The following is a 27,851-nucleotide window of genomic DNA, read 5'->3' as shown; positions in this document are numbered from 1 at the left end:
TGTAGCTTTCAGTTGAAGTCAGAGCTTTTCCCTGCTCCACACATGACTGGATTTGAGTCCACTTTCTTGTCATTTGTTTATTCCGTGGCCAGATGAAAAGCAGATGGAAGCCAAACAAACTATGGTACACTGGTTACTTTTTACCACTGCAAAATGTCAGTGTTTCCCATACTGTAAATGTGATTTTAGGTTGTTTAATTATTATACAGTATGCTAGTGGGCATATTAGATCCATTTAGTTATTGTTGTCCCTATTTACACAGATATTTTGTTGAGTGAAAAATGTTGTTTTCTATTTGGGATAGAGAGAAAAAAAGTTATGTGATAAAGAAATAATGAAGGACATAGCAAACATAGTTTACATTATACACTAAGTAGTTTCAACACAAGTTATTTGTCTACAATTGTAATAAAATGAAGACCCCCTTTTACAGTATGGCCTATATTTATTTCTGCAATAGCCATTTAATTATCTTTCTATTTATCAGTTTTCATTTTTTGTATCGATGAGTTTCATTCTGCTCAAGGAGCCTTTGGCCTATAATCAAAACGCACTTGCCGTTACCACGGAAATCATGGTTGTCTCGGAATTAACCAAGACGGGAATCGTACACAAAATGCAAGTTTCAAGTGATACAGCTAATTCAGGTCAGGGAGAAATTCAGGCATGTTCTGTGTAGTTAGTTTATCATAGGAAAAGCTGTCATGTGACAAAACGATACAAGCCATTTGAAATCATATACAGTACGTCTGTTGAGTTTCCATTTCTGTTTTACATAGGAGAGGTTATACTGGTCAGCTGGGTGTGGCAGGGTGTGTTTCTGTGGGAGTATTTAGTTGATTTAAAATCAGAGGGACAGCTGACCCTGCCAGGCAAACGGACACATCTTGGTAGGGAGCAGCAGTCATGGTGAACAGGAGCAGCTCTGAGCTCACCCTCTGCCTCCTGCTCTTCACTGCTCTTTGCTTGGAGGCATTCATCATAGAATTGAAAGTCAACTCTCCAGCTGAGAGGATGAACTGGACAGAGGCCAGACTGTACTGCCAGAAGAACCACGTTGACTTAGCTGCTGGTAACAATGTGAATATTCTGGACCTGAGTGAGTCCTTCGTGGAGAATGTCGGTGAAGCCTGGGTTGGTCTACGCAGAGACCCTAAGAACGACTCAGCGTGGAGGTGGATTTATCCAAAGTGAGTATTCTGATGCAGATATCGTGAAATATTGACGAGATAAATTGTAGTTGCTGAGCAAAACATTATTCATTTGTCTTTTCAGAGCAGGAGAGCAGCTCTCAGGAGAAGACCTCTCACAGAGTGTATTTTGGGCCGATGGGCAGCAGAGCAGCCACTGTGCACATGTGGATACAGATTTTAAGTGGCACAGTGTGAGGTGTTCAAGTAAACGTAAATTCTCCTGCACAGAAGAAAATGCCATTAAACATCATCAAAATAGTGTTGACTGGTACACGGCTTCTGATTCCTGCAGGGAAAAAAAAAACTACAGTTACCTGGCCACCATCACCATGGATAACACAAAAAAATTGAAGGCTGGTGACTGGATCGGTCTGTACAGAAAAGCTGGTGAGACCTGGAGCTGGATCGGAGATCAGCAGACTGACTACAGAAACTGGGCCCAAGGAGAGCCAAGCTATGCAGACTGCGGCTCTTTTGATCCCGTAAATCAAAAGTATCACAGCAAAGCGTGCTCGGAAGAGTTTCCTTTTCTCTGCTTTGATGACAACCTTGTGGTGGTGAATGAAAACAAGACATGGGAGGATGCCTTGAAGCACTGCAGGGAAATGCAGAGCCCATGTGAAAATGAAACGAGCCCCTGCATCTACAAACACGACCTCCTGAGCCTGGAACTCCTGTATGAATACAAATACGTCAGAGATAGGATCTACAGAGCCACCACTGATGAGGTTTGGGAATAGGTGGTGGGCATTAATCATTAGAAAAACCTAAAAGAAAAAAGAAAATTTTCACTGAACACTTAACTATTCAAGTTAAGAGAAACATAACTATGATGCTGGCTCGTGACACTGAAGAGTGAAGCAATGTAGCCCATGTTTACCTGTTGAAGTCCTATTCAATCTGTCATAAAAGAGGGATGATTTTCCCCTTTTTCAGTTTATTTCAACATTTTTAGGACCTCTGGAAATAAAAATATCAAATCTTTTTTGAGGTAATGTAAAATGTATTTCTATTAACTCAGAACCCCCCAGGATCTCTTGCAGTTCCTTAATAAGCTGAATTATGATAGACAAATTCATCACCAATAGAATATTAAGAACTTTTTTTCCAAGGTTATCAATGTAAATGTTTAATTATTTAAGGAAAGAATAAGGAGTTGATTCAATAATATACAACAGATGCAAGTGTTTTTGAAAAGTGCCGTAGTCTTGTTTTTTTATGGTGGTTCCTTTTCGCTAAAAAATAAAGCTATAATAAGCTTTAGCTTTTTTTTTTTTTTTTTTAACTGAGTCTTCAGCTTTGAAGGTCAGTTCAGTGAGATAGCAGAATATTACTTTTTGTTTCTCCAGTAATTAACATTGACAACCTTATTGTTTCCGAGCTTCATACAGCTTCATCGCATAATGTGAATGAAAGAGTGAGCGGTTACCGATCAAACCCTTTTAAAAGGGGGAGACACTCTCAAAGCCTGTTTTGTGTTTCTCAGGTTTGGACGAGCCTTCGCTTCCTGGGAGGAAGGTGGTGGTGGTCCAACGGAGAGCAGCTGGAGAACCAGATGATGCTGCCGGACTGTCCGTCTGAGTGGAAACACTGTGGGACCTTGTCCAAACATGACACCAACAACTGGATCACCAGGAACTGCTTGGAAAGAAGAAACTTTATCTGCTACAGATATAAAGCTGACATTTTGGGGGTTTAAGAGCTTTTCAATGCTTTATTTTTTCCTGTTTTGACTGTATGTAACACACTGAGCTCTATATATTAAAGGGTTGGATCAGATAAATAGAATAAGGCTATCCTGGTTTATTTGTTCCCAATGAGTGAGAAAGAATATTAGCATACAGAATGAAAAATTAGAAACAAAAAGGTGTTTCCGCTTGTTTTTTGTTATGGTTTTCGCAATATTAGACTTGTGTGATCTCTATAGATCCCAATCCCGATGAACAACATGTATTATGGACACATTAATACTCTAAGTTTATCCTTTGTTTTGTAGGATCATTGACATGAAATCAATCTTTGCTTCAGATAAATTCCATTAGCTGCTATAGGTCAATAAATGTTGTAAATAAATAATGTTTTTATTAGCTCTTTTATTGAAAAGTAAAGCTATAAATATCGCATCATTTATAGCAAAACATTAAAAAAGTTATGATCAGATATTTCAACAACCACCTCAAAGTCATTGCAAAAATATATACTAAAATAAAGACTTTTGAAATGAAATCATCTGATAATATCCTCGAATATCCTTTACTATTTGGATATTCAAATAACATGCAGACCTACAGGTAGCACCACTCCTTCAATATTTACACTTCCAACATCACTCAAAAACATCGAAAGCAAGGGTTTCAAAGGTTTACTATTTGTATGATTTGACAAGTTATAGTTTATTTTTATTTTTATATAAACTCAATACTTCATGTGATATTGTCTGTTACGCTCAAATAAAGCAAAAATACATTAAATGTGAGCTATGGTTCCTACCTGTGGCGTAGTCGGAGGCATTTCGAGGCTGAGCACACGCTTTTCCGGTTGTCATTCAACGAGACAGCGCTGTGCTTCACCTCAGGACTCTAACACAGTAAGTAAAAAACGGGTTTTCCTTACGGTTGCTGAAATAAACATTAAAATAAAAACCTTAATGAAGACTAGTTTAATGGGTACACTTCACATAAAAATGACCCTCGAGACGTGTTCTGTAAATACAAGAGCAGCGCGTGTAAAGGTACGCAGGCGACGGGATTGTAGTTAAGCTAACGTTAGCTAATGTGCACCTTATTCATTTCCCTAAATACTCTTAACCATGAATAGGTTAGCCATGTAAATGTTTTGAATAAGACAACTGCCGGTCATTTCAGTCTTCTGATTGCTTTGCAAATGCTGCCCATTAGCCTGTTAGCCTGTTCCTATAATGTGAGCTAGCTCCAGTGTGAACTGTATAGCAGAATATGTAAGCTGTTAATTACTGTCGAATAAAGGTCAGTAAGTAGACATAAATATGCAAATCAGGAATGGAAATGCTACTGAATATCAATATATACAAGTGTCATCCAAGTGTAGAAACAAATCGAATACAACAATTAAGAAATGGGACAACTCAGTGTATTATGAACGTCAAGGGATAGGCTAGTCTGCTTTCCTGTGTATTACGAAATCGTAAAATAAATGACGTTTTGTTCTGGGTGATATTAAAAACAAGACATTTGATCTCTTTTGTTGGGTGTTATTCAATATTTTTGTGATTTAAAAAAAACAAAAAAAACGTTTTTGTGTGTGTCAAAATGTGCCAAAACCCTTAAACTCCTGGCCTGCTGTATACTCCTGTGAACTCTTCTTCTTCATTTTTCTTCAGGGAGCTGAACTCTGTGACCAGACACCATGACACTGTTTCACTTCGGGAACTGCTTTGCCCTAGCATATTTCCCTTACTTTATAACATACAAGTGCAGTGGCCTGTAAGTGTTTACTATTAATACACCGTTTATGGCATTGTTTTGTATGTTCCTGTGTTGTAGCAACATATGCTCTGCGTCTAAGAAGTCTGTTAATAATCTGCTTAGTAATGTGTGAGGTTTGGGAGGGGGTCCACATAATCTTCTTAGTGCTGTGTAGTGGGCTCTTGAATTTGGCAGTACCTTTGCTTTACCACACATTTTTTGTTTTATTATTGCTATCAAGTCTTAAACATTTTTCATTTTTCCTTGTCTTTTTTCACCCTTATTTGACCTGACTGCCATTTAACTCTGTCTTTGTGTTTTCAATCTTTAGCTCAGAGTACAATGCCTTCTGGAGATGTGTCCAGGCGGGAGCAACTTACTTGTTTGTCCAACTTTGTAAAGTGAGTTGGCTTTTTGGGGATTAAATGATATTCCATTGTGAGATTGGGCAGGGAAGATTGCAGGGGAAACCTTGAGTTTTGGAGTGTTTAAACGGATGTATATTTTTGCATTTCAGATGCTGTTCCTAGCAACATTTTTCCCCACATGGGAAGGAGGAGCTGGAGTTTATGATTTTGTAGGGGTGAGTGCTCCTTGCTGTCAGATTCCTTTCAACTATTATAATGAAAATACAAGGAAAACCAGTTTCAAAGCATCTTGTGAAGGAGGTTATAATGTTTGTGTTTTTTAGGAATTTATGAAGTCAACAGTGGACATGGCAGACCTGTTGGGGCTCCATCTCGTGATGTCCCGTAATGCTGGTAAAGGAGAGTACAAGATCATGGTGGCTGCCATGGGCTGGGCAACAGCAGAACTTGTGATGTCCAGGTAAGCTGAAACGCTGCACCTGCGGAACCAAATTGCTATTCATATAAAGATGATGAATCTTACATTTTCTCTGTTTTGAATCTTCAGGTGTCTTCCTCTGTGGGTGGGAGCCAGAGGGATTGAGTTTGACTGGAAGTACATCCAGATGAGCTTCGACTCCAACATTAGTTTGGTGAGTAGCTGTCCTATTCTGGTTTTTCACTACTCTGTCTAATGCTGCATTTTCTATTTGTCACTTTATCTGTTGTCTTGTATGTCAGCCTACCCTTTTCTCCCTCTTCCTTCCACCTCACTGTCTTCCATTGTGCTATTTGTTTTTGTTTGTTGCTTTGAGTTTTATTTTTTTATTTTCAAACCCTCCTATCTTTTTACCTGCAAAGGTCACCACCAGGTCTGTTGCCATATCTGATTTTAACAACATAATTATTGTGGCCAACACAATTCAACCATAATACATGTTAAGAACATAAAAAATAGCAATACTGCAATCACTCTCATTCATGTTTCAACTTTTCAAAGACAGGCACTTATGATTTTGAGTGTTTAATTGCAGGAAAACCAGCATCCAATACAACCTATTTTGTTTATAAGCATAGAAATCATTTAAATAAATGTTAAGTAGTTTTAATTATGTATCACAAACTGCCTAAAGTTAGTATTAGGAGGGTAAACCGGCATAAACAGCCCCTGCTATGGTCAGTGACTTTTAAATGATTTCCTAAAATCAGTTTTTACAGACTATCTTTTATTGCTTTTACTTTTATTTATTTATTTATTGTTATGGCTGCACTTTGTATTGTGTTGAACTTGTTTACACATTTTTCCACTATGCTTATACTGTTGCTGTTATGTTGCCTCCTGGTCTGTCTTTTGCTTTTTCCATCAGAGTTTTGTAAACTCCGTTTTTTTTTTTTTTAATTCTCAAAGGTTTTATCTTCAATGTTTATCTTCACATGAGTGTGTAAAAAATACATTTAAAAAAAACAACAAATGTAACTTGTATTTATATTTATGTGTTTCTAGGTCCATTATATCGCCATGGCAGCAGTGGTGTGGATGTTCACACGATACGACCTTCCTAAGAGCTTCAGGCTTCCTGTTACTGTGCTGCTGGCTCTGTGTGTCTACAAGGCCTTCCTCATGGAGTAAGTCTGACAGACTTGTACACACCATCAGACCTACACACCGCCAGACATACCACCTACCGTACACTCAACTAACTTTAGACAAGAAAGCACATTTCCAAAAAGGAAAAGTATTTGTTTAAGGGAAAAATCTGTTTGTTTTTGCAACCACAGGAGGGCACTATATAACAGCAAGAATACTCACTCTAATCTTGAAGTGCAAGTCAGAAAAACAAACCTGCAGGTCAAATGAACAACATAAAAGTTGCATCACTTTACATACCTAAAATATCTGTCATGCATCTATTAGCCTGTTTCCCTGAAGTATAGAGAGCTGTGCAGTGGTTTGATCTCATTTTTAAATGTGAGAAGCAACGGAGGAGAGATGATTCTGGACCCCCAGTCAGTTGGTTGGACATTTTGTCTATTGCACAGGTTTCACTTTTATCATGTGCTCCTTGTTGGAGTCCAAAACAAACTACAGGGATGAATGTGTATTGAATTGTAACTGCCTAGTAACTTTTCTATTTGGCTTGACAAACAAGTTCTGTTGACAGAAACTGTAATATGTGTTTATGCTTTTCAAGAGGTTCAGAGACCAACGTGAGGACCAGCAGATCATTTAAGTACATTTGGGTTTTCAGTGTTAGTGGCTGAAGTAGACCATAGGTTATTAAAATAATACATGCCATTTAATTGTGTATCTGTACATGGTTGCAGCAATGCACTGTTGTCCTTTTGTTCCTTCCCGTTGTAACTTACTTCGTGCTTCTCTCCCTCTTCAGGCTGTTCGTCCACGTCTTTCTGCTGGGCAGTTGGACCGTGTTGTTGGTGAAAGCCGTGCTGACCGGAGCCATCTCTCTCTGCTCACTGTTTCTCTTTGTCACTCTGGTCCACAGCAACTAAGTCAAACTCAGCACCCTGGGAACAGCCTCCAACAGTCTTTTGGGTTCAGACTGGACCCCAGTTGTCATAACTTAGAAGCTCCTGATACCTTTTTTTCAGTCCATGTATCACCATACAACACCAAAGACTACTGAAAAGTGCTTGTTGATAATGGGTAGCTGAACTGGTCTACGGCACAGTTCTGGCTACGCTACCCTACTGGGAAGTGAACCAGTTCTTCAAGATGTTTAGTCATCAGTCATCAAAGCCCTGTGATGGGAAACATGCACTGAGGCTTTGTATGCTTTCAGTCCACCAGTACACTTCTGGTTGAGTGGTGACATCAGGGAGCTTCTATAACATGATTGGCTTTCCTAAGCTGTTTTGGTTTTGTTGAACGAGGAATTTTTGTACAAGGAAGACCACAAATGAATTTATATAACATGTTTTTTTTATGTGTTGTCTAATGAGCCAGCTTAGATTCAATAGAAAAGTGAATTTATAACAAATGAAAGACATTGATAGTTTCTTGTGTGGCCACCAATTTATGAATTTATTTATATACAAGTAAATATTAGTAGTTAAAACGTAACTAACAAGATTTTTTCTAATTCATAATGAAATTGATTTCTGTATTCATAGTTTAACAAAAAAAAACTGTCTTGCAGTTTCAATGAACTCAGCATTATGATCACATTTCATTGAATTATCAGTAACTGTGATTTTGAGATGTAAGTAATAAATGTCTTTTTGTCTTATCTCTGCTCTCTTAGTTTTCATTGTTCATACTGTTCAATGGCTGTCAGTGACCATATGTAATATTTAAGAATGAATTCACAGGGACCCTATCATGCTCATTTTCAGTTTTTATAATTGTATATTTTTCTGTGACATGTTTCTATGCTCTAATGTTCAAAAATGTCTTTATTTTTCTCATACTGCCTGTGCTGCAGCAACTCCTTTCACCCTCTGTCTGAAACCAGAGCCCAGTCTGCGCTGATTGGTTAGCTGTCTGGCCCTGTTGTGATTGGTCAACTACTTAGAGAGGTCCCTCCCTTTAGTCTACCACAAACATTGTGTTGGAGCAATAGCTAATAGAAGCTACATTTTTACATTGATGTCAGTCAATAGCGCTGTTGTCCTACTTTTTTGGATTTATTTTACTTGTGTATGTGTTATAAGTTGTAGCCAGTGTAATTTAGCCATTTACAGGTGGCTGGTAACAAAAGTTCTCCTCTGTTCCCACACTTCTGCGATTACCCTTGACTAAGAGAAAAAAGAGTCTTGAATAGGCGGACTGGAAAAGAGAACAACACCCCCACACACCTGAATGAGCGGGGCTTCTGATGGAGGGAGGGAGGGAGAGAAAACACTTCTAGAAATTATAGAATAGGAGACAAAGACATTATTTAACATGAGAGCCTTGGTTATGAAACAACTTTGAATGTCAACAGAGAAAGAGATTTTTTTTGACATGATTACACCATAATTCCAGAAAAATATCATGTTACAAACAAGGAATGTTCTTTGTGTTCAGGGGTAATCAGATGGAATGGTGCCAAATTGTGCAAGTTTTAGAAAATAAAAGTGAATATTGTACCAAAATGAACACATGAATTTACAGTTGTTATAACTTTGTAGCAGGTATAAATGACACATACATCGTGTAGTCGAAGATGTTCGCTTTTTTTTCTGACAACTTCTTTCCTAGGTGTTTATTTCAAATACGTTACAGAGAAAGTTACTTGTGTACGAATTTTACGGTAAACACAAAAATGGACAAGCAACATTGCTAAAACATTGTAGCTTAAGGAGTTTGGTTACACTTTAGCAAATTATTCTGATGTTAATTGGTAGAAAGCTATTTTTGAATAAGTGATTGCTCTTTTTGTAGATTGAATGAACCTGTAGGTCAAATGATGCCCCTATTTTTTTAAAAGCATGTAGTCCTGTTGTACACTTAAATTATAACAACAATTTTGCTCTAACAAACCTCCTCTGTTCTCACCTCAGGTTTTTCCCTTTCACCACTTCAGTTTAGTAGACTGTCTGCATTCTCTGCTTCTCTCTCCTCCCTCTGTCAGCTGGGGGGGGGGGGGGGGGGGACTGGAGTCCAACAAGTCGGTCATTATTGGAATTCAACAATGGGCTCTGCTGTTGCCTTATACTTGTGTCTGTTTGCAGCAACACATCGACATAAGCCTGACCCTGTGAATTCCAGCAAGAATTAGAAGAGTGTGACTAACAATCAGGATGGTACCACCCCTGACCCATTGCAGGTTTATGTACAGGTCACAAGACTATAGGCCTGGATGTTCTTGATTGCAGTAGCACCTTAGATATTCAGTCCATGAAGGCATTGACAAGGTATCTCGTCTCATTCTTTGCACTTTCTGCAGATCTAATAGTAACCCAAACAATTAAACCTCCGCCCAGGGTAGTTGGCATTGACAGCCCAATTGGGTTGTTAGCGTCATGCTTGATGGTTCACCAACACCAACCAAGGCTGCTAAGTGATTCAGTACGTTCTTAGTGTCTGTGGAACTGCAAAGATAATATTGGGGGATATCTGGTTGGTTTTCACTACGGCATCCTTTGATTTAATTTAGCCTTCCCTAACCTGAGCCTCACCACGATAGAGTGAAGGGAATGTGGGTGTGCCCTCCCAGCTTGATATAAGGAAGGGCTAAGAGAAAAGGGCCTTCATGTAAACAGATACACTCCCAGATCACCTCAGACAGAGGAAGGAGCAACGTTTAGGCTACCAGACTAGCTAGCATCATGTTCCTCAGCGGGTACATTCAGTATCATGGCCTTCCCCTGCCCCCTGTGGCTCACAGCAAGGAGAGCTTGGAGTACTCCCAAAACTTCCCAGTGGAAGACACCGATGTGTTTGCTGTGACCTACCCCAAATCAGGTACAGTGCATTCATTCTCATATGTGAAAGATATATTTTTTTAGCTGTTCAATTAATCCCTGGTTGATGCATTACATTTAAATAACTTTTCCGGATACATTGTATTTTTCTAGCTGTTTGGAAAGGAAATAAGTTGTCCATAGGTGTGGGGGACTGTGGCTGCAAGAGGGGACAATCGTCTCTCAACCAGAAGTCTTTCTTTAAATGACGGAATTGATTTGAATTTGGGATTAATAAGAAATGAATACTGCGTAATATATGTTTATATATATATAATAAGTACAATATAAGACAAGCACAAGTGTCATGTCTGGTTCATATTCCATTATACTTTTTGAATCTGCTGAGGTATGGACTATACGTAGGTGCTGAGAGTCCTATAACATGCAGATACTGTACATGCGTGCACCTATCCTCAACCTTACCATTTTACGGTTAATGGCATACCTCAACCATGAACTTGTGGTGTCAGGAGTTCACGGGCATGAGGTTAATCTGCTTATGATGCATGCCAGGTCTTTTGACATTTCTCATTAATAGTGGATGGGTAATATAATAACTAATTAATGAGCAAAAGCATTTAAACACTGGCTAACTAAATGTCTCAGCAGCGACTAGTTAATTGCAAAAAACACTAAAACTCTGTTTTGTAAATCCTGATAATATCTGAGATCGCTAAATTCGTTTTTTCTGATTTGTCTTCACCATCTTTGCACCGAATTTGTCCTTTAATCAGGAGAGCCATGTGTCACACAGAAACACACAGTGGATGATTTTGTATGTTCCGCAACAGACTTCAGGAAGAAAAGACCCAGTACTTTTCACACGACACAATGCACACACCAAAATGACATGAAGATTTGATTGACTTCAGAGCCTATTTGTGCATCCACACCAGAGATGGAAATTAACTTTTTTTGCCCACCGGCCACTGTGACTGGTGGATTCTAAAATGTACCAGCCACTCAACTTTTTTACCAGCCACTTTTTATGAGTAATATATATATGCGTTAATGTTTTCAATATAATAGGGTATAATGTTTTTTTTCAAATCAGTAGGCCTACCAACTAGTTTTTCATCACAACTGATTATACAATAAGTAGGTGCTACCAAGGAACTGATTTGCAAATGTTACAGTCTTACTGCATATGATATGATAAACAATACACAAGTATCTGCCATGTTAAGTAATGTTTATTCTGGGAAACATTGTGCCATTAAACTTCATAAATGTACCTATTTCCTCAGGAAAAGGTTAACACTTTCAGTCACAGACAACACAAGCACAAGCCACTTGCAACCATTACAAATACAAACCATAGTCATAGACAGTGCATCAAACTATCCAAGATCCAAGATGCTTCATAGAAAAGGATGATCTCCAAAACATCAGCGAGAAAACTTTTAGAGAAGTCACCACAGTTCAGGATGTTAAACCCTGAGTCCACACAACAGTACAGAACAATTATGTCAATCTCAATGTCCCAGTTCCAAATGTTACATAACTAGTTATTTTCAGGACATGAATATGACATTTAGATGACTGGTGGTCCTTCACGGCTTCCAATTTCAGGTTTTTTTTGTCCCCACGATGAAGTTGTTTGACCTGTGAGCTTCTGATGCGTACTGACAACAGGCTGAGCAGTACATGGTCTGGCTCGTTTCCTCGTACACCAGCCTGTCGCAATCTGTTGTTCGCCATCTCTCATTAAAAAATCGCTTAGCCTTTTCTCGGTGGTAGGTCAAATTAGGAAAATCCCCTTTGATGGATCAATTAAGGCACATCTGAACTTCAGCACTGCAGTTATTTTTACACTGTGGTTGTACTATGTATCAGTATCAGCCATTGCTTGCTATAAAAACTTGAACTGAATGTTCACACACACGCACATGTGCTTTACTAATTAATCACAGCAGCTTTATGGTAACAGATGTTCATTTGCAGATAACGTTACCACCCAAGACAATGTTTCCCTCACATTAGCATTTAATTTGACTAAACTGGCAGTGTATGCTGATCATAGAACAAACCTGCTTATTGGACCATTTTATTTGAGTTACACAAACAGTGAGCAAAAATAGTGTTGTTGTAATGGGTATATTTTGTCTCATGTATCCTACGTTTTTATATCTATATCCCATCCAAGGTGGCTCTGCCTCTGAACTGTCTGCTTCCCACTTTGGCACATACTTTGCATGGATGTATAGGGAATGGGAATGTGACGTCATCAACAGCAAGTCAGCCATCTTTAGAGGATAACAGCGGACACAACTGACTTGCCTGTACAGCGAGCAAAGTAGTCTTATTTTCTCTTTTGACCTTATAAGGGGGGGGGGGGCAATGACTCTTAATCCGTCCCTGCTTATAAACAGGGTCGGTTGAGCACTGTTGTGTTGTTGGATATAACAGTCACTCCCAGTGGCGGCTGGTGAACATTTTTTTGGGGGGGGACGCAGTTGGGCGGCACGGTTTAAATAGCACTTTTTTAGAGGTTTAGCTTAAGACAGTTGGTTAGGTGGCTGCGGCCACATTCGTGCTTCTTACATTTTTGTGTGAAGTGCTTTAGATCCTTCATCCCGGTTGTAGTCCAAAGTGTTTCAGTCCCAGGACTTTGAAATAACAGACAAGGGAAACAAAAAAAGGCATTGCTCACTGTACAACCAGCTAACCAATTCCGCTTAGCATACAAGTTTGAGGAGAAAGTCCGAGTGTAGGTTCTCCCGCGATCAGTGGTCGTCTGTTGAATGTTTAAATCCGGACGCTCGGGTCCCAAGTCTTTCAATTTCTTCTTTTCGACATCTGATAGTCGATGAAACGGTGTTTTAAGTAGAGCTTGCACGGAGTTCTCAGCCATCGATGTCGCCATATTCACTCAATCTAAGTTTCAGCTAGCTACGGTGCTGCTCTTTACGCTTGTGGTTAGGGAATGATAACGATGCTGATTCGCCGAAATAGTCCAATCGCGTATCTAAGAATGTCACATTGAACTAAGAAACAATGCCATTGGCTGTGGGCGCAAAGATTTGCGCCCACAGATCTAAGTTTCATCCTCCAATGAAAAGCTATCCTTGCTAAAATGACTGAGAAAAGTAGAAGCTCTCCTATAGACTCCCATGTTATCGGCGCCCACGGACGGTAGCCGACCTGCCTATTCTCAGAAAAGGCGAATGGCAATATATTATGTCCGGACACATTTTAGCGGTTCTTGACAGTGGTCTCCCATACACATTTAACCCATAAACACGGTACATTTCTTATTTCAATTATGTTGTATAACGTTTTTTAACTCAAAAAGTCAGGGTGGGCGGCGCCCAAGCGCCCACTATTGACGCACCGCCACTGGTCACTCCAAAGACCGACTAAAAGAACAATATATAGGACCGTAAGATTGCATTTGACACTTTTTTGTTTCAACCGTCAGCAGGATGATTTTCACTTAACACCATTTATGACTTCTAAAGTGTAGATTCATATCACAGTTGCATGGTTTTGTCACCACTCTAAACTATAGTGTTCGGCATGTTGACGTTGAGCAGTCTCATTTAGTCACTGTTTTTTATGACACGTAGAAGCTTTGGACATTCCCAATAGGGGTATTTACTAACCAAAGATCATATATCAAGATCAAGCATATAACCATAAACAACTTGAGAGATACGGCAAAATTTAATTAACAACGCATTTATATGTAGGAGATATTACAGCATTCATTGCCATTTAGTTCCCCGAGACATCATATCATATATGTTGCATTTAAAAGGGCTAATGGTTATTTGTAAAAGCTTGGTTTTACATGTTTAATCCCCCTCTACCATAACAAAAATGTTTACATACTCAGGAAAACATCTCTGATTTTAAGTAGGCCAAACTGCCTCGTCCCAAACTTTTCGCTCAACTTCGATAACAGATAAAAAAATACAAAATACGAACAAATCATACGTTTTTGTCACTGTTGTATAATCCTATTATTTATATTCCCCACTCAATTTATTTTTGTGTTATTAATACTTTTTTTTAAATTTAAAGTTGTTATAAAGTGAGTGTGCCATGGTTGAATCCCTTGCCGTCTCCTCAAAAATGTTAGTCTTGTCATGTTTCTTACTTGTCTCATGCTCCAGGTTAATGGTTAGTTATGTTTCATGTTTTGTTAAGTCATTTTAGTCTTGTCTTCCAGGTCCCTTCCCTGTGTCCCTGCCCTCGTCAGCGTCAGCCCCGCCCCTGATTGTTTCCACCTGTTCCCTATTACCTCATGTTTAAATAGTCCAGTCTCCCGTTGTCTTGAGCCAGTTCGTCTTGTCCTATCCTTTTCTCCTGTCCTTTTGTCAGTAGCCAGCGTCCAGCGTTTTGTTACATGAGTCCAGCCTGTTCCATGTTCCTGAGTTTTTGTGCTGCTAGTTAATTTCTCATTCTGAGCTATTCTCCGTTGATACTTTTTGATAAACGTTTTGATCCTCCATAGGCTCTGAGTTAGTTTTTTTGTGGGGCATTTTTAAAAATAATTAACCTCGGTCTCCTGAGTGGTGCATTCGAGTCTTACTGTCTTGTGTCTAAAGCTCGTGACACTACTCTCCATTCAATGTTTTCTTTAATGTTTCTCAACAAGCTTGACTGTTGCGGTAAAGCATAACATGTCCGCCCTGTTATGCTTGTTTTTAGTTTAAACTGATGTTTTGTAATAGGCCTATAGGTAATATTGTTAATATATTTATCAAATATCTTATTTTGTTGTCAAGTGCTAGCTTGGTTATCATCACACAAGTCGCAATAGCCAAGTTTAGCATAAAATGTCCATACTTTTTTACATTTAAAATGTATTTTTTCACAGTAACAGTAATTATTGGACCTGCTGTCCTGAGCTGGACTCAAATATTGTCCTTATACTTTAACGAGCCATCATTTAGATGAAATAATAATTTAAAAAAGGTTTTTACATGGATGAAATGTCACCGAAAGCTAGGAATGACTCGGCTACTACTTGATTGAAATAGCCTAAAACATTCAGCTGCCCATAATAAAGTAAACAAAACTAAATCATTAATGAGCTTGTTTTGGAGGTTCTAAATATGGGTTCATTATGTTCAGTCTTTTATTTGGTCATTTAGTTGCGTTTATCTTTCGGTAATCATTTGTCCCATATTTTTGAATGCATCATGGAAGTCAAGTCTCCGTGATTTGTTTGAATACATTTGTTAGGCTCTTATGCTCAGAAGTTGCCAGTCACAGTCATAGGTGACAACAACATTCAGTCTATGCTCGCCAACATGACTTCTGAAGACATGTGTCTGCACTATCAGGGACTTCTGCTTCCTAAAGAAACTCACTCCTTACAGAGCCTGGAGTTTGCACAGGCATTCAAGTTTACGGACGACGACGTCATTGCTGCCGTGTATCCAAAATCAGGTTAGTGTTGTTTTGGACTCACTGCAGTCTTAACAGAAACTTAATTGGGTCAACAATATGTTACAACTATTTTACGTTGCACTACTTCGGGTCCTGCTCCTTTTCCCCTCTCCCTCTCTGCTGCTGGTGGGCTTGGACCCCAACGGCGAATGTTATGTATTCTGCAGCCGTTTTAGTCTTAGTTCTGTCAGTTCATAGGTAAGTGTAAAATACTACAACGTTGGCATCCTTTTATCCATATGAATCGCTTTATATGACCTTTCATGTAAATACCCTCAATCTGTGACAAATACACACATAGGAGCAGTGGCGGACCTAGCAATTTAGGGGCCCAAGGCGAACATAGCCGGGGGCCCTCTTCATCCATTTTTTAACGAAAAAAAAACAAACCAGGAGGCTCCCTCTTCTTCCTTGTTATGGCTCTCTCTCCCTGGAATGTTATGTCCATGTCTATCTCTCCATTGTCTCTTTCTCTTCATCTCTTTTGTCCCTGTATTCATACTGCTCTTCTTTATCATTGTTTATTCATCTTCTTCTTAGTCCCTGTTTTTCTTTCCCTTGAATGTCTTTGTATTTTATATTTGCCCTTTCTTTGTCTTCCTTTATCAATTCTGCTTTAGTCTTCATATTGTGGCACAGCTGATCAGTCATACTAAAGCCTAACCCTGCGAGCTTTGGCGTCAGCAAACCTTCCTATCACTGACTCCATATCCAGTGTTGTCCTGACTTCATGTTCAATGGCAATGGAGGCAAGGGCAGACAGCCTGTCCTGGGACATAGTGGACCTCAAATAGGTTTTCAGCCTCTTCAGTGCCGAGAAGCTTCTCTCACCTGAAGCTACAGTCACAGGGAGAGTGAGAAGAAGTCTGAGAGCTATGCTCAAATTAGGATACATATCCAGGACATTCTCCTTAAGCGTATATATACTCTAACATCTGACATGGTGTTGAGATACAGTATGTGGGGGAAAGGACCTAACAGCACCTATTATTTCCATCTTCAGGTCCTGTGCATCGACATCCTCCATTGCCTTCTCCAGTTTGTAGCAGCATTCATCTAACTTCCTTCCCTGTTCTGTACTTTTCAATAAGTGAGTGGAGTAGAGAAATCCATATAAGTCAAAGAAGGCCTGCATGTGTGAGAATCTCTCCTTTATTGTGACCTGGGCTGTATCAGGTGGAGGAAAAACTCTCTTTTGAAGAGCTCTTCTGGAGCAGACAGTGTTTCCTCTCTCCCCTCATACTAAAACTTCCTTTTGGTCTTTCTGTCGCACCTCAGGCCAGCTCATCTCCACCTCCATCTTCTCTGCTATCTCCCTGGCATCTGTTTTTGTAGAATTGAAACCATACTCCCGAAATTCCTCATTCTGACACTGATGATTTTTCTTCTTACGGTCTCAATAGAAACAATGGAGCTCTGCAAGATTTTACTAACCCTATTAATGTGGTACAACACATTGTACCAAACAATGGTACTCACCATGAAGGGCCATTTCATCATTTCTTCAATGAGGCTTTGAGCGCTGGAGACACATTCTGGATCTTTCTTCTCCTTTGCGTGTTCTTTCAAAGCTTCCAATGCATCCAGAATTTCAGGCAGCTGGTAGCACACAGCTTTCACAGCCTCCACCCGACATTCCCACCTTGTTGTGGACAAGGTTTTGACAGACACATCTCTGACATGCTTCTGGAGAATTGCCCAGCGGTGAACGGAGCTACTGAACGCATTGTAAAGCCTCTGCAATAATCCAAAGTACTTTAACGATTCCACAGAAGACTTCACAGCATCACCGACCACCAGGTTTAATGTGTGACTGCCACACGGGACACACAGCACTTTGCTGTTCAGTTCTAGGAGTCTTGCGTGGACCCCCTGCCTTTTGCCTTGCATATTGCTGCCGTTGTCATAGGACTGGCCACGGCCAGGCGTCCTAGAAAAAAATTGAGTAGGCCCTGGCCAGTGGTGTCCTCAGCAACAAGAAATCCAACAAAGTGCTCATGAATGGACACTCCCTTTGCGGGCTCACAATTAACAATTCTCAACACCACTGACAGCTGCTCATTGTGGCTGACATCGGGAGTGCAGTCCATGATGACTGCATAGTATTTTGCCCTTTTTACTCTCTCCTCTATGGCATCAGTGGTGCACTGCCCAACAAGGCCTATTAATTCATTCGGAATACTCTTGCTTAGGTAGGTATCAGTCAACTCATTCTCCTCAATCCTCTACACCTGCTTCCTGGCTGCTCGTGCGCTCATTGGTCTTTCGCGGTCATAGAACAGTCCATTGTAGTGTACGGGGGGGGGGGGGGGGGGGGGAGAGGAATATGAATTTGTCTTTTCTGATGTTTTCTCATTATTATTTTTTTGTTGCTGTTATTTATTTGTTTAAAATGCTATTATAATTTACAATGATAATGGTGTGGGCGCTACTGGCCCGTAGCCATGGCTGGTTGGGGTAAGGCAGGGGTGCCCAACCTTTTTTGAACCAAGATCTACTTTTAAAGTTGATAGTTTGTCGAGATCTACCAAGCCATATCGAAAGCCATAGCGTAGCCACAATTAATTGTGCACCTATATAATAACACAATTTTCTGACACAAAGATCAAGTTTGAAGAATAACAATACATTTATTGAAGTAAATGTACGTCGTGCAAAGAATAAGCACAAGTAGGCCTAGGACTGGCCCGTAACAACACAACAACATACAACCCAATTAATACAATGCCTAATTTAAGTTGGAAAAGTGGTTCTCTACCTCTACCTGAGAGGAGGAAGCTAGTCTCTCATAGGCCGGACAGTAGGAGTTGAGTGCCAGCCGTAAGCAGGCCGCAAGGTGGTTATCAGTATTGGTTGATCTGTATTTTGACTAAATGATTTTCATATGTGAAAAGGCAGACTCACACAAATATGTTGATCCAAAAAGTGCAGTCAAATTCTTTGCAGTTTGTCTGAGGTTGGGGTACTTCTCTTTCTGCATTAGATTCCAGAATTGGACATTTGTGTCAGGTGTAGCTCTTGATTTGAGCTCAATGTCATTATTTAGTGAGTTGCACCTGCTTGATAGCAGCTGCAACTTGCTTTTAAAGGTGTTCACGGAGCTGATCATGTTGATGATGTGTTTGTTCTTAACCTGCAGATCTAGATTCAAGTTATTGAGCTTGTCAGTCAGATCAGTAAGAAAGGCTAAATCCAAGAGCCACTGACTGTCTTCTAGCTGTGCATATTCAGCATGGTTTGAACGTTTCAGAAATTCTTTAATTTCGGGCAACAATTCAGAAAACCGTTCCAGAAATGTTCCTCTGCTGAGCCACATTACGTCTGTGTACGGCAGCAGATCTGTGTGTTCTGCACCGGTCTCCTCCAGTTGCGCACGGAATAATCGCCTCTGCAGACTCCTGGCTCGAACAGAACAGGCAATCTTGTTAGTGAATTATACAATGGTAATTGAGGAAATCCGGGAAAGATGCTGACTGTTTGCACAATCCAATGAACCCAGCAGTACGTCCAATCATTGCTGGAGCCCCATCGGTTGTAATGGAGATGAGCTTGAAGAGGAGCAACTTGCTCAACTTGCTCTTACTAATGAATTCCATAAAAGCCTGAAAAATATCTGTGCCTGTTGTGTGCCCTTTCAGAGGCAAAATAGTCAGCAGCTCTTCTTTTACACTCATATTGTCAAAAACCATTCTAATGAACACACATAGCTGAGCCACATCCACAACATCAGTGGATCCATTGAATTACAGAGAAAAACACTCCCATGTGTCAACATCATTCCTCAATTGCTGTTCAACATCCTCCGCCATTCCCTCGCATCGCCGTGTAACAGAATTTCTTGATAGCTGCACATCCTGAATAGCAGACACAATCTCCTTTCAGATTTATAAAATCGGCAAAAAGCACATCTGCAGCTTCCATGAACGCGTCTTTCACAATCTCACCATCCTTGAAAGATTTCTTTCCTTTTGCAAGAACACGACAGACACGATAAGAAGCTATGGTTGCAGCCTTACTCGTTGTATTGGGCCTGGTAAAAATGGACTGTTGTGCTGCTAGCTGACTTTTCAATTCCTTGACTTTTCGGGCGCGAAGTGGTGATTTAGCTGGGAAGTTTGTATCGTAGCTCTTGTGGACCGTCTTGAAATGCCGATCCAGATTCTCTTTCTTTGGTAAAGCCACATTTGCATTGCAGATAAGACAGATGGACTTGGCATTCGAATACACAAAAAAATAATCCTCCTCCCACTCTGAATGAAAATGTTAAGTTTTAGATGTTTTAGCTTCACTCGCTCTAGTCAAGCTTCTCGCGCCCTTCCGAGTCCTTAGTTCGAACCTAGCAACCATACCCTGCGCACGCAGATAGAAAGAAGCGCGTGAGACTTTTTCTTTGATTATGCCTGATCTACCTTACTATAGCTGTACAAATCTACACACTGCTTCAGGCGATCAGCAGTTCATTGTGCCTATTTAAGATGTTTTAAGTTGGAAGTTTTAATGTAGGCCTATTTTACACAAGAGTAGGAGGATAGCCTACACACAACATTTTCTCGCGATCGACTGGAACTCAGCCCGCGATCGACTGGTAGACCGCGATCGACTGGTTGGGCACCCCTGGCCTAAGGCAATCGCCTACTCCGCCTTAATCGTAGGTCCGCCACTGCATAGGAGTTCAGTGAAATAGATAACATGACACTAAAGTCTGCCAAACTTACCAACATCATGGAGCCTGTCCTCCTGTAAAAAACGACCAAATAGTTAGATTGCTCAATCAGCTTATTACGACCTATAGTCACGTTTTAATGTTTTTGACCACTATTGGTCGTATAAGACACACACACACACACACACACACACACACACACACACACACACACACACACACACACACACACAGCCGAACTTGAAGAGACCCATAAATACTTTTACTGTGTAACGGTTGAAAATATCGACTAAGCGGGACGTGTACGGCTGCGTTCCGGTGCGGCAGCACTAAAAGCCTGATGAACCTTTACCATATACAATACCATTAATAGTATTTAATAAATAAATTATTTGACCATCCATCCATCCATCCATCTTCTCACGCTTTTCCGTCAGGGTCGCGGAGGTAACAGCTCCAGCAGAGAGCCCCAACTTCTCTTTCCCTGGCCACATCAACCAGCTCTGACTGGGGGATTCCAAGACGCTCCCAGGCCAGCGAAGAGATATAATCCCTCCACCTGGTCCTAGGTCTACCCCTCGGTCTCTTCCCAGCTGGATGTGCCTGGAACACCTCCCTAGGGAGGCACCCGGGCCGGGTGGCATCCTTACTAGGTGCCCGAACCACCTCAACTGGCTCCTTTCAACGCGAAGGAGCAGCGGTTCTACTCCGAGTCCCTCCCGGATGACTGAACTTCTCACCTTATCTCTAAGGGAGATGCCAGCCGCCCTGCAGAGAAATCCCATTTCGGCCGCTGGTATCCGAGATCTCGTTCTTTCGGTCATGACCCATCCTTCATGTCCATAGGTGAGGGTAGGAATGAAAATGGCCCGGTAGACAGAGAGCTTTGCCTTCTGGCTCAGCTCTCTTTTCGTCGGTGCAGCGACTGCAGTACCGCTCCCGCTGCTCCGATTCTCCGGCCCATCTCACGCTCCATTGTTCCCTCACTCGAGAACAAGACCCCGAGATACTTGAACTCCTTCATTTGGGGTAAGGCTTCATTCTCTACCTGGAGTGGACAGTCCATCAGTTTCCTGCTGAGAACCATGGCCTCAGATTTGGAGGTGCTGATCCTCATCCCAGCCGCTTCACACTCGGCCGCGAACCAATCCAGTGAGTGCTGCAAGTCACAGAACGATGAAGCCATTAGGACAACATCATCTGCAAAAAACAGTGGTGCAATCCTTAGCCGACCGAACTGCAGACCCCCTCCCCCACGACTATGCCTCGAAATCCTGTCCATGAATATCACAAACAGGATTGGTGACAAAGCGCAGCCCTGGCGGAGGCCAACCCTCACCGAAAATTGGTCCGACGTACTACCGAGGGACCCGGACACAGCTCTCGCTTTAGTATTTGACGTGATAATAACATTTGGATGACCAAATGGATGGAGTCATTTGACTAAAACCCAGAATGCACGGTGGCCCGTTGATTGAAAACGCTCCAGTGGGTCGTATTAGAGGGTTGGAACAATCGACCTATTTGGTCGTATTAGTTGGAGGACTTGTTGACGTTGAAAATACATTTAGTGCCAGTTCAGAGACTCTTTGAGTTCCTGTAGTTTTTTTGGGTTAGCTTTTGCAAATCAGTCCTGTATCTAATGGTAGGGTATATCCAGGTTGTATTCATGTTGGTGATAGATCTATTGCTATAACTAAGATTATTCAATAAGTGTAGCTAAAATAAATAGCAAGAATCTCCCAAAAGCCCAGTAGTGCTTCTTAAAGAAGTGTGAAGTCTGAACAACAAACTAAACCTAATGTCGCATGAAACCAACTGAACTTAAGTGACGTTTTATGCAGAATACACATTTTTCATGGTGTCTAGCTGTATGTCTTGAGACCCTAAAAAATGAGACAATACACTTGTTTCTGCTTTCCTACCTAGCTACAGCCAACTGACAATCCCTGCCATGAGAAAACTTGTTGTTCTTGTTGAGGTATAACAAAGAGATATGTATATTGTATAACCCCATGTATTACTATGTTGGCCCTGAAGTGCAAGTCGAAATGACATTTCCCTAAACAGTTCAACAATTCACGAAACACAACAGCATTTCACGAAACACAACAGCATTTCACGAAACAAGACAGCATTTCACGAAACAAGACAGCATTTCACGAAACAAGACAGCATTTCACGAAACAAGACAGCATTTCACAGAACAAGACAGCATTTCACAAAACAAGACAGCATTTCACAAAACAAGACAGCATTTCACAAAACAAGACAGCATTTCACAAAACAAGATAGCATTTCACAAAACACTACAACAATTCAAAGATTACAGAAAGGGTATTCCTCTCCTTGTTTTGGATTGGACAGAGAGCCAGAGAAACACTGTTGTGATTGGTTGTTTGACGTTTCGACTTGCACTTCAGGTCCACCGTATATTACTGTGTATTATATTGTTTATGTAAGTAGATGCGACTACTATTGTGTTCATTGGGTAGCGCTGTGGCACATGATTGTGATGTCACTACCTGGGGTATAAGACCGTTAGATTCACGCCCCTTCTTGTCAGTTTTCATGTCACTGGACCTGTCAATAAATAAAATATGCCGAGATGAATGGCTAAATTGAACTGTGAGAATGTCACCTTTCCTCTGCAGATAGACAAAAGGTATACATCAACAGTTGTGTTGTTTTTTCCACGCCACAGCCTGGTTATGCCTCACATGGGAATCAACAGAAAAGCCTTAATGTACTCCCATCATCCAACAAAGTAAAGACCCAGTGGATAACCATTATTGGTTATTATGACTGAAATATGTCCATAACCACTGAAAAGCTCTTTCTCAACAAGGGTTAAGGGTAGGGATGGGACAAATAGGGATGACTGTGAACATTCTCAGTGACTTGAAAGCTGTTTAGCTTGCTATTATGGCAGATGAGGGCAAAAAAGAGCCTGAAAAAAAATGAATTGATCATGATGAAAAAAAAGTGTTGCTTTTTTTCATTTTTTTTAGATATTTCATATATGTCGTGTACCCAAGAATTTGTCATAACCGAGTTGCAATACAAATATTTAAATGAATCAGTGAATGCAGATCTATAGCTCACTGCTGTCTTAATGAAAAGTTGCTGGCTTTTATTTAACAATCATTCCCCCAGGCTCTGTTTTTGCATTTATTTGAACGCACACTATATCTTGTAAGGTCGCAGGGGTAAGCCAAATCATACAATGCAGGATATTTGTAGACACTGGTGTTCCGGTCCCTCAAATAAACTAAGTTACTGGTCTGGTTGTGCGGCAAGGTGGAACTTTGCCTCCAGGTTAGAAAGTGCTATGTTGGAGAAAAAGAACAGAGGTGTTAGAGCTATTCCAACATCTTACAGACCACTGACTCTATCCTTTGTGCAATAGTTATAACACACAGCTTGAAAAAAAAGATTTCTTATGTGTGCCCTGCCATGTGACTTTCTTTAACAATAAGAAGTCCTTCTTGCATGGGAATGTCCTTGAGACATTATTTCTAAATGGCATAGGAATATTTTTTGAACAAAAGATTTCTTATGGAGGAACACTCCACACATAACAATCAGTTCTGTTTCCAATAGATATGACCTTATTAGGGTGAAACAAGCCCATAGTGTGTGTTAATGAGATATCGGCTTGAAATGGAGTGTCGTCTTTTGCACATTCATTAATTTACATAACGTACCTCCAATATCCTATTCAGGGTCATAGAAACTAAGACTTTATGAGGAGCATTATATCCTAGGTCAATCGTAACAAATCCATATATCTGATTTGAAATCATAGCTTTAGTTAAGGGGCTGAATGCTTGCGTCTTTCCCGCTTATAGAATTAAATGGCAGTCGACAATGCGCTTCCTTGCAACAGACTTGAACGATGCAGCAGCCATTTTATCTACTGATCTATTCTTTTATCCAGGTACAATCTGGATGCAGGAAATCCTCCCACTGTTGCTGAATGGAGGGGATCTGACCCCAATCCACACCATCCCTAACTGGGATAGGGTCCCTTGGCTGGAGGAGAAAAGATTAGCGTGTGTGGTGGATAAGTTGCCTACTCCAAGGGCAATGGTCACACATTTCCCTTTCCGACTCATGCCCCCATCCTTCCACACCTCCAAAGCCAAGGTAAAAGGGAGGAGGCATTTTTTTTTCATTTTCTTTTGGAAACATCTACAAATTGAGCTCCATATTGGGGTGTTTCTGTGAAACGCATTATCTATTGTGTATTTGTCTGTAGTTAAAACAATTTTTATCATGGTTGTCCTTCAATAATTAATATCTAACACTTTATCCAGTGTGTTATAGAATGAGTCTCTTATGTCTCTGCTATAGGTGATCTATGTCATGAGAAACCCTAAGGACAACCTAGTGTCGTCATACTACTTCCATCAGATGGCCAAATTCCTTGAGGATCCAGGGACCTTTGATGAATTCATCGATAAATTCCTTGATGGCAAAGGTGACAGGTTTCATCCCAATAAAGAGTGCTTCAAAATGATAATGTATTACCATTTAAACATATTTTGAAAGGAAGTACAAGTCATCTTTACATTTATACTGAGGTCTATTTTCCGTCTGCAGTGTTGTTTGGAAAATGGACCGACCATGTGAAAAGCTGGAAAAATGCAGAGTTGGGAGACAGAATACTGTTCATCACATATGAAGAAATGTGTCAGGTAAAACATAAAAATGTGCAGACTGCTTTTTCAACAGAGGCAGTGATCCTATGCACTATTGCAGCTGAAGGCATTCAAAAACAAGCCGCAAGGCACTTTGAAAGATCAAACCAAACCACTCCACTCCTTCCTTTCGTTTGCCAATCTTTTCCAGCACATGCGGGAAAAAAATACAATCCAATACCTGCAGTGGAAGTGAGATGGTGATTGTGATTAGAAATTGGCTATCTTTTCTCTATGCAGGGCAGGATAAAATGATAAAACTTCCATTGGGGGTTTGTTCCTCTACAATTAGGCATTTGGTCATTTTGTCCCCATTAAAACACTCTCCTCTTATTTAACCTGTATTTTAATTTATTTTCAACCAGTTACAGTGATTTTCCATTTATTATTTGCTTTATTATTTCCCTTCCCTTAGATTGTATTTCAGTTTGTGCCTGTGTCAGTTCAGTTGTTATTAGACATGATACAAATATGGATGTGTCCACCTAGGTATGGCCCTTCCAACCGCCCAATCCTAACATCTGGGAGTGTGCGGCTGCGTTTATATTTGAAGATTAAATGACTTAAATTGAATTGAATCAGTTGGCTTGCCTAGATTCCATGAATTCAGTCATTCAAATGCAGGGTTTCACCATGGGAGGGCGCTTCCTTTACAAGAGGACTTACAGCAGCTAAGCTAAGCAGCTAAATTAGTTCAGGCCACGGTTCACAAAGTATGTTAACCAGATATACAGTACATTAGTTGCTAACTTCAATAATGTTTGCAGCTACTAAGAAAACGTATATGGAGTCCCAGCAAAAATCATGAAGAAAAGTTCTTTATCAGAGAATGTGCATTATAACAACACCTGTTGTCCGTGCACCTACCGGTACATGAAAACACATATCCATGTTCCCCTCGCTTAGGACCTCCCAGCAGCTCTCAGGCAGATGTCCGATTTCCTGGGCCGTAACCTGAGTGAAGACACTATTCAGAAGATAGCACAACATTGCACCTTCAAGACGATGAAGACAAACCGTATGTCCAACTTCAGCCTGGTCCCCAAGCAGTACATGGACTCCGAAAAATCTCCCTTCCTCAGGAAAGGTGAGGCGACGTATTTCCATCATCATAAGCTCTATGTTTTTCAGTTTGCATTAAACAGTTTGAAGGGTCAATCTGGTTGAAGTACTGGAATTGGTTATTTTGAGAGAAATACACTGCCTGGCCAAAAAACAGGTATTTAATTTTCAGTCATGTCTAACTGTGTGTGTGTGTGTGTGTGTCTGTGTGTGTGTGTGTGTGTGTGTGTGTGTGTGTGTGTGTGTGTGTGTGTGTGTGTGTGTGTGTGTGTGTGTGTGTGTGTGTGTGTGTGTGTGTGTGTGTGTGTGTGTGTGTGTGTGTGTGTGTGTGTGTGTGTGTGTGTGTGTGTGTGTGTGTGTGTGTGTGTGTGTGTGTGTGTGTGTGTGTGTGTGTGTGTGTGTTAGGTGTTCCGGGTGACTGCAAAAACCATTTCAGCTCGGAGCAACTGGCCAGATTCACTTCAGCTATTCGCAAAGACCTGCAAAGTGAGAGCTTCACTTTGCCTTACAACCTGGTTTAACAATGAACTGGAGCAAAGAATAACATATAACTTCCAGGTATATAGAACAACTAATAGAAAACTACTGATAATTAATTAAGAATGATTGTATTTTACACAACCTGACCTTCTTCTTCTTCTTCTTCGTCTTCTTCTTACACATTTATATCCTTTCATTGATACTGGGTGGTTGTTGCACTTTAGCAATTTAGTGACATTTCTTTAAGTAATGAAACATAATTGTTATAATCGGTGTAGGGTTTCAATTTTTAAATGAACTATTACTGAATTATAACTTGATTGATATGCATCCCTTCAGTTTCTTGTATTAGTTTGTGTAAAGCATGCTTACTTTAGCCTAAATAAAGTAAAGGAACATTTGAACCTACTTTGTAAACTTCTTTCTTCTTGTTGTCCTATAAGTGTTTCCTTTAGGAGATATGACTGAAGGCTGTCTTGGTGTTCTGATACTGCGACATTTGGCTCCCTTCTTTATACATGGGTAACCAAGTTATCAATTTGTCCTAAAAAGTGTCACTCAGACATGATAGAATTAGCACCATCAGTTTCCATTCAACTTCATGTGAATCTTGAAACTTGGAGGAAGAATCAGGAGTTGATAATCAGTCACAAATGGTTATCACAGGTTTGCAATATACCCAACACCAGGACCTTTTAACCCATCACAGGCGTTTAGTCTTCGCTCATTTGCAGGCCTTTGCAAGTCCAGTGAACAGCAACTGGCTCATAAAAAAACGGAAAAGAAAGAAAAGATCAGGCTTCAACCCACTTAGAAAAGGAAAACACACATTCTTGGATGGTATTATTTGTTACTGACCACTGAATCATCAGAATCAGAAATACTTTATTTATCCCAAACTTGGATTTTCTTTAGTTACAGCAGCAAAATACAATATAATAAAAAAAAGAAATATACAGATAAAATAGTGCAATGAAATGGAATATTAAATGAAAATATAACATAAATGTACAACGTTAAGTGTAAAGTATAAAATGTGCATGTTATGTCCAGTTAACAGAGGCTATGGAGCAGTGAGTTGTCTGCCCGCCAGGGGGGAATTATTGACAGTTATTGCAGTGGGCAGGAATATTCTCCTGTATCTGTCCTT

At 40.4% G+C, this 27,851-nt stretch overlaps 3 protein-coding genes across 4 annotated transcripts; all 3 read left to right on the top strand.

The window, feature by feature from the left end:
* Positions 1–600: 600 nt before the first annotated feature.
* On the top strand, positions 601–3,189 carry LOC134862111 (macrophage mannose receptor 1-like). Its single transcript, XM_063879825.1, has 3 exons — positions 601–1,191; positions 1,277–1,922; positions 2,681–3,189. The coding sequence occupies exons 1-3, from the start codon at positions 908–910 to the stop codon at positions 2,891–2,893; spliced, it is 1,143 nt and encodes a 380-aa protein (XP_063735895.1). The 5' UTR covers positions 601–907; the 3' UTR covers positions 2,894–3,189.
* A 487-nt stretch (positions 3,190–3,676) lies between these two features.
* tmem147 (transmembrane protein 147) lies at positions 3,677–8,232 on the top strand. Its single transcript, XM_063879963.1, has 8 exons — positions 3,677–3,781; positions 4,553–4,655; positions 4,969–5,038; positions 5,155–5,220; positions 5,329–5,465; positions 5,553–5,637; positions 6,489–6,610; positions 7,375–8,232. The coding sequence occupies exons 2-8, from the start codon at positions 4,579–4,581 to the stop codon at positions 7,493–7,495; spliced, it is 678 nt and encodes a 225-aa protein (XP_063736033.1). The 5' UTR covers positions 3,677–3,781; positions 4,553–4,578; the 3' UTR covers positions 7,496–8,232.
* Positions 8,233–10,183: 1,951 nt separating this feature from the next.
* On the top strand, positions 10,184–27,105 carry sult2st3 (sulfotransferase family 2, cytosolic sulfotransferase 3). Of its 2 annotated transcripts, none has more exons than XM_063878622.1 (6): positions 10,184–10,391; positions 24,397–24,605; positions 24,813–24,939; positions 25,062–25,156; positions 26,066–26,246; positions 26,627–27,105. In XM_063878622.1, the coding sequence occupies exons 1-6, from the start codon at positions 10,256–10,258 to the stop codon at positions 26,740–26,742; spliced, it is 864 nt and encodes a 287-aa protein (XP_063734692.1). In that variant the 5' UTR covers positions 10,184–10,255; the 3' UTR covers positions 26,743–27,105. The 2 variants fall into 2 exon arrangements, with proteins under 2 accessions (XP_063734692.1, XP_063734691.1); XM_063878621.1 differs by lacking the exon at positions 10,184–10,391 and adding an exon at positions 15,540–15,793.
* The last annotated feature ends 746 nt before the right edge of the window (positions 27,106–27,851 follow it).

This window comes from Eleginops maclovinus, chromosome 3, assembly GCF_036324505.1.
Source record: "Eleginops maclovinus isolate JMC-PN-2008 ecotype Puerto Natales chromosome 3, JC_Emac_rtc_rv5, whole genome shotgun sequence".
NCBI lineage: Eukaryota > Metazoa > Chordata > Actinopteri > Perciformes > Eleginopidae > Eleginops > Eleginops maclovinus.
This window is presented reverse-complemented; position numbering and strand designations above follow the sequence as displayed.

Bases quoted from the DNA above. Each gene is read 5' to 3' on its own strand.
- sult2st3 (XM_063878621.1), top strand. From the start codon at position 15,643: ATGCTCGCCAACATGACTTCTGAAGACATGTGTCTGCACTATCAGGGA. The intron at 15,794-24,396 runs GTTAGTGTTGTT...TCTTTTATCCAG, and splicing joins TGCCGTGTATCCAAAATCAG to GTACAATCTGGATGCAGGAA. The intron at 26,247-26,626 runs GTGAGGCGACGT...TGTGTGTGTTAG, and splicing joins ATCTCCCTTCCTCAGGAAAG to GTGTTCCGGGTGACTGCAAA.
- LOC134862111 (XM_063879825.1), top strand. From the start codon at position 908: ATGGTGAACAGGAGCAGCTCTGAGCTCACCCTCTGCCTCCTGCTCTTC. The intron at 1,192-1,276 runs GTGAGTATTCTG...TTGTCTTTTCAG, and splicing joins TGGAGGTGGATTTATCCAAA to AGCAGGAGAGCAGCTCTCAG. The intron at 1,923-2,680 runs GTTTGGGAATAG...TGTGTTTCTCAG, and splicing joins ACAGAGCCACCACTGATGAG to GTTTGGACGAGCCTTCGCTT.
- tmem147 (XM_063879963.1), top strand. From the start codon at position 4,579: ATGACACTGTTTCACTTCGGGAACTGCTTTGCCCTAGCATATTTCCCT. The intron at 4,656-4,968 runs GTAAGTGTTTAC...TTCAATCTTTAG, and splicing joins ACATACAAGTGCAGTGGCCT to CTCAGAGTACAATGCCTTCT. The intron at 6,611-7,374 runs GTAAGTCTGACA...CTCCCTCTTCAG, and splicing joins TACAAGGCCTTCCTCATGGA to GCTGTTCGTCCACGTCTTTC.